The sequence below is a fragment of the Arachis duranensis genome, chromosome 9, assembly GCF_000817695.3.
Source record: "Arachis duranensis cultivar V14167 chromosome 9, aradu.V14167.gnm2.J7QH, whole genome shotgun sequence".
NCBI classification, from domain to species: Eukaryota; Viridiplantae; Streptophyta; class Magnoliopsida; order Fabales; family Fabaceae; genus Arachis; species Arachis duranensis.
In genome coordinates, this window is record NC_029780.3 from 114918668 (window position 1) to 114925505 (window position 6838).

The 6838-nt window shown below is 36.3% G+C and overlaps 1 protein-coding gene across 1 annotated transcript; it reads left to right on the top strand.

The window, feature by feature from the left end:
- The first annotated feature begins 224 nt into the window (after positions 1 to 224).
- Positions 225 to 1325, top strand: LOC107467601 (uncharacterized). Its single transcript, XM_021132042.1, has one exon. It carries the CDS (start codon positions 225 to 227, stop codon positions 1323 to 1325), a length of 1101 nt encoding a protein of 366 aa, XP_020987701.1.
- The last annotated feature ends 5513 nt before the right edge of the window (positions 1326 to 6838 follow it).

Sequence of the window (6838 nt, forward strand, 5' to 3'; positions counted from 1 at the left end):
GTCTTAAGATTTGTTTGCTATTTCTATGGTTTCGGAGAACGTTTACGTGATTATATACTCAAACGGTGAAATCTCTCATACAGCAGAAGGTATTACATTCGTTTGCGATGATCCACTGTGGATAATGATTCCACCACAGACATCGTTGCAAGAGTTGAAGAATCTGATTTTGATGCATACCGGAATGGTTGGAAAAAAAAGAAATCAGGAAGCTGACTTATAGGATGCCGGTTGCAGTGGCCAACTTGTTTTCCTATCAAAAAATGCAAATAAAATCTGATCAGCATGTGTCGATGATGTTTTCTTACCATCACAGCATAGGAAGCATCTATTCGTTGGAGCTTTATCTGAATCTTCAAGATATTGGTGGAAGCTCATCCAGTTCGAATAATGTGGAGGGTGTGAGAAATGTTGGGGCGGCTGATTTTGTTCCGGCTCGGGATACTAGTAGGGCCCCAAGTCCAAGTTTCAACGCGTTCGTCCCGCGGGAACAGAGTGTAGGTATTCGTGGAGCACGCCCCGCCCCTTCTACACATTTTGGGGTCGATATGGTTCTTGATGCTGCTATTGCAGATACGTCTGATGAGGATGACATTGAAGATTTCAGTTATGGTGAGGCAGAAGCCGTTCCGGAGACGCAGCCTCTGCATGAAAATGTTGTTCCGGCAACACGGGTCAAACCGGAAGGTGGTGGTGTAGCATCATCCACATCAGCACACTACCTGTCCCTAAATCTTGGAGCAATGCATTCCAGTAATGCAGAGGACGAATCGAGCAGCTACCCTTTGTCAGGAGAGATGGAGCTCGAGATTGGGTTGAAATTTCCTAATCGGGAAATAGCGATGCTAGCAGTCAAAAACTACAACATTCGCAGGAGTGCAGAATATAAGGTGGTAGAGTCAGACCAAACTAGGTATGTATGTCGATGCAAGCAGTTCGGGGATCAATGTCCCTGGATGGTACGGGTTGCGAAGACGAGGTCCTCTAGATTCTGGGAAATCCGAAAGTATGAAGGACCTCACAGTTGCTTGGCAAGTTCAATGTCTCAAGACCACGCTCAACTGGACAGCAACGTCATTTGTCAGCACATATTTCCCATGGTGCATGCTGATGCGACAATATGTGTAAAGGTATTGCAAGGATCGGTAGAGTCAGCGTACGGTTACAAGGTGTCATACAAGAAGGTTTGGCACGCGAAGCAAAAGGCAATCGCAAGGATCTATGGTGATTGGGACGAGTCGTATGACCAGCTGCGTAGATACCTCAATGCTCTGCAAGCTTTCGTCCCAGGTATTACATGCGTTTTATTATCGAATGGTCTTTGATATTTAATGTCCTTTGAGTCCTTCACATGCTAATAACTTAGTACACATTTTCGCACCAGGACAATTGTTGACCTCGAAACGCGGCCGTACTATGTCATTTTTGCAAAGAAAAGGAACCCCGTCACAACAGCCATATAAGGTGTTATTGAATACATATTAATAACAACGGGCACCAACCTCGTCGACCTGCAGATTATCCAACCGCAACCGGTGCCTAAGTAGGCGCTGCTCAGCATAGTCATTTTGTCCTTTTTTCCCTGTCCACTTGTTTGACAATGTGAAACTTAATTAAAAAATCTATTTCCGTCATGAAAGGATAATTGACAAAATTCACAAAGTGTGGAGACCAATAAAATACCTGGTGGCTAAAGGAAAACTGTAAGGTGTGGTGACATTCGGGGCCCAGAAAGGTAATCTGTAGTATATCCACGACATGAGCAACGTGTGACACCTGGCCATACCCTCAACACTGTAATCTGTTGCTAGGCACATAGCATGATATAACCAACAGAGGACGGCACTACCCCAACTGTAGGTGCCTATGGCATCATACTCAGCCAATAAAGGCAGATATTGAACATGGACTGTGTTGTTGGCCTTGTCTGGAAGAAGGACGCCTCCCAACAGGTAAAGTATGTAACATCGTGCATACTGCATGAGGCCATTATCATCTAAGTCAAGCGGCATCTGTTGAAGACGAGTTCTGAGCCACTTAACTTGATCTTGTACTTCGTTGTCCCTACGTGACCGGCGGGAACCTCACCTAGAAGTTCATGACATCATTCCCAAATATCTCTTTGGTGAAACTTACTCCATGACCTTAACGTACCGCTAACAGGCTAACCATCAACAGGTAGACCCAACTGCATGGCTACATCTTCCAGGGTTATGGTACACTCACCCCAAGGGAGATGAAAAGTATGAGTTTCTGGTCGCCATCGTTCGACAAAGGCACTAATAAGTGGATTGTCGTACTCGAAGCGCTTGATCAGCGAGGCATGATAAAATCCGGTGCACCTCAGATAAGGCTCAAGCCTCTCCCGCCTAATTGCCATGGTTGGATCCTCAGTCTCTAACATGAAAACATCAACCAGCGTGCCATGAGGAGTAAGAACACGTGTGGGCTACAACATAAAAAGTCAAGAAAGACAACAGTTACGAATACTATATAAAATTTTTAAATATCGAAGAAATTAGTTATAACATTCCCTAACAACAGCAATCCGATTATTTAAGGTAAACTAACCTTATGGAATAAATGTGCCGCTATGTGAAGTTCGTCCAACCGGTTCAAGTTCTCCTCCACGTTCACCCCTCCCCCACTCATATTTAGTTTTAATTTTTTTATAAAACTCACCACCACAAACTCACCCCTATCAGCTTTCATTTACCACTCTCACAACTTTATTTTTCTACTCCTATTTCAATTTCACCGTGCATGAAGGCTCTCCCCACCCCCCTTTTATAACACTCTTGGCTCCATTTCCAATACACTCCTGCCACCCAACACGCCAATGCATGTGAGCTCCCTGCTGCAGCCGCTTTGACCGCCCAACTCGTGCCCGCCAGAAACGAAGACCCCAACTCGTGGTCGCCACCAACTAAATGGCCCATTCGTGGCCGATGAGCTTGAGATGCTCCATTTCGTGTGCACCGTCCTGGAAGTGCCTCATCTCCTTGGTGGCAGCCACGAATTCGCAGTTCCTGCACCTCTCTCCTCCATTTCGCTGACGTCAGTTGTGAAATGGTATGCATCTTCATTTCGTGGCCGAAGGTCTTGATATGAGCATGCGTATTTAAGAAAATTTTTTGATGCATGCGTATTCTAGGAATTAAAGTGTTTCCAATGATTATTTATATAATAAAGCCGTGATAAAGATGTTTGCCTCATGTGATGAGAAGAAAGAATATGTTGTAGGTAATACTTTCTATGACGACCAATTGGTACACAAGCAAAGCACCAAATGGATTATTATGACAAGCTTCATCATAGGAGTCTTCTAAATGGAAAAATACAGGGAGTCAAGTGTCTATTAGCTAAGAATTGAATAATTTAATTAATAATTATTAATTTTAAATTATTTTTTTAAATTTAAAATTTTATTAATTAGAATTAATAGTATTAATTAAAACTTACTCTAATTTATTTTTGCTTTCACTCACTATTCACTATAAAAAAATCACAAATCCTAATTCCATTGTGACTCCCCATACGCGGTATCCTCTTTTGATGGAACTCTTCATGTCTCATCAAAAGACATAATCATCTCACAGAATTCATGCATCTCTACTCTTCTCTACCTTCCAAACTCCCTTCCTCAAACCCACAAACTCTTAATTTTGGTCTACTTCTATGGTGATGGCTTCTTCTTTGAATCTGCCTTCTCTGAATTCTACCACAACTACTTCAACACTTTCGTCTCTTGACTCTCTATTGCTTGGTGCTTGCGACTCTTCATGGCGTCTCCTCCACTCGTCGCAACGCGCCACCGTGAGTCTCCCTACTGTCCACGCAACGTCATCCAAGATATTGTCGCTGGCCATTCTGCGGCTCTTTTTTTCCTTCTCCTATTTGTTTTTGAATGATTTTTTTAACTAATTTTTTATATTTTTTTCTATATTGCGGATGATTTTTTTATTAATTTTTTATGATTTTTTCTCCTATGTTTTGTATGTTTTATTTCTTAGAATTTGAATGATTCTTTTTATTAGTTTTGGATGATTCTTTTTTCTATGTTTTATATGTTTTATTTTCTTGTGATTTAGATAATTCTTTATCTTATATTTTAGTGTTTTTGTTTTATTTTTTTAGAAAGAAGAATTAGAATGCGTAATAAATAGTAAAAGATAAATTAAAATAAAAAGAGACAATTAATAATTATTAATTTTATATCTTTTAAAAAGAATTTAAATAACCATTAATTAATGTTAATTAGTTAATATAGAATATAATTTAAAAATATTTGCTAACTTGTTGTTGGCTAAATTCTTCTTTGTTTCGATAGATTCATCATGAATTTTCTATATCCATCACAATGGGGAGAAACCTACATCTATATAATAAAGTAAGATAAAAGCTTGACCTTGATTGGGGGATATGATCAATTTACGGAAGGAGATCACTTTAATAAAGATGTTTACATGTGTCATGTTATTATTGGACATTTTTATTAAATTAGTTAATAATTTATTTTTTTAATAAATTAGAACAAAATCAGTTTATTATAGCAATAATAATAAACTCAATTATTTGTATTATAATTATTAAACCCGATTTGATCCGATCGAATTACATAATCTAAACTGAATATCTAAAACTTTTTGATAAAAAGATAAATATATTTCTGATTTTTTATTTTGTGGACATTTAAATTCCTAAAAATTTAAAAATACAATTAAATCTCTAAAAAAATGGGTTTATTGTTATTGTTATAAAAAAATCGATTTGGTTCTAATTTGTTAAGAAATTTAAAATAATCGGTTCATTGATACGTTCAAATAATAATATTAAACGTAAGCATCTTTACTAAAAGATGTTTTAAGCATTTTTATGGAAATATTTTTATTGTTTTCTAGATATACCCTCATGAAGCTGTCTAGCGAATAATTTTTTCGTTTTGTGCATATAATAACTTATTGCTTAAATTTATAATAGATTAATACTTAGTCTATTGAAGAATATTGTGGATGAAAAAAAAATGTTTGCCTCAAATGAAGTCACATCAAATTCAAATCATAGCGTAATGCGTGAGATGTGTGTATGATCAAAAAGACAAAAAAAATAATGGGTTAAGCTTTTATATTTTCAGAGTTTTGGGGTCAATACAGTAATTATTCAAAATAAATTACGTAAAATAAATATGATTATAAAGTATTAAGGGAACTACGTACAAAAAATCTCATCAACCACTCAAAATTCATCAAATTAAACGTTAAGCTGTATAAATAATAAAAGGCAAAAACATACATCCTAAAACAAAGAAACGCAGTCTTAACATCAATTTTAAGCAAAGGCAACAAAAATCAAAGGAAACTATATATTAATTTAAATGCTTAAGATCCCAAATGCATCAAGATAAGAAAACGGTTGTGAGGGCCATCTCGGACTCTATGGATGCCTTGAGTAGCTTCAAGCCCTGTAACACATTAAAACTCAGGTGCAGTCGATTTCACGTGAAGTTGATATCTGAGAGTCATTAAATAATTTGACTAATTTGACTAAATTTTCATCTAACAGTTCTCAGATATTAACTTCTCCGTAATTTAAAGTTGGAATAGGTTGAAATGAGATGAGTGCAAGAGAGATACCTCTTTCATGCCAAGTTGAACAACGGTTTCTTTCAAGACACCAACATCCTTGACATTGAGCTGATTAAGCATGGTGATGCCTGATATGGTTGACATAGGCTGAATGAGAAGATTATCCATGATCATGTATGTTATTACTTCTTTCACAAACCCATTATTATTGCTGTCATTATTAGATGCCGCCGTGGCCGTGAAATTCACTTCCCTCGTCATACGCCCACGGCACGTGGCACAACTAGAATTGTACGCACTTGTTACAGTGCTGCTACCGCAACCGAAACTGTTCGAGCACCTGTAGAGCTTTGGAGTTATCTTGGAGTGGCTTATAGCAGCTGATGAAGAGAGGAGGCCGGAGATAGCAGGTGAATTGATAAGAATGGTTGGATTAAGAATAAGATCCTTAGATAGGTTTGGTTGCCAGTAAATATGCTTGAGGTTTTCAACGCTGGAATAAAGATTTCCCAAGGAACCAACGGCGGCTTCCTTGGTTAAAAGTTTGATGACGGTAGCAAGGGGCAACTGAAGCAAGGTGAAGAGGAAGTCCACAACATCTTTAGAGGCTTCTGCAAACAGCACTTTCTTATTCTTTGAGTCTATCAGAAGCTTCAAACTCAAATTACTAGTACTAGTCGTCATTCTGAGGGTGAATGTGAATGATAAGGGAAACTAGGGTTTATATACAGGAGACACTAACGTAAAGATGTCAAGGTCTTTTTTTTAAATATTTTTTAATAATTAAAATTTAAAATATAATATAACCAATTAAATTATACTATTTTTATTAAAATTAAATTGAATAAATTAGTTTAACCAAAAAATTAATAAATTAAATTTTAAATTAATTTAAATTAATATTTTTTTTATAAAAAATTTATCTTTTGATTAAATTAATTTATTTGACCTAATTTTAATAAAAATAATATAATTTAATTAATTGTATATATTAAATTTTAATTATTAAAAATATTTTTTAAAAAATTTTAAACGTCTTGATACGAGTGATTTGAAGCTATTTTTTTAGATATTGTAAAAAATTTAGCGTAATGCTTTAATATTGAAAATGAGAGTGTTTTACAAAATTTTAGTGTTTTTACAATTAGCGGAGAACGAATTATTTAGGTGAATTCTGACTCTAAAATCTAAACATTCATGAACACAGTATGTAAAGGGAGAATTCAAATTTTTTTAATATTTATAAAGCATTC

What these genes read in the sequence shown, in the direction of transcription:
- LOC107467601 (XM_021132042.1), top strand. Translation starts at nt 225, where the DNA reads ATGCCGGTTGCAGTGGCCAACTTGTTTTCCTATCAAAAAATGCAAATA.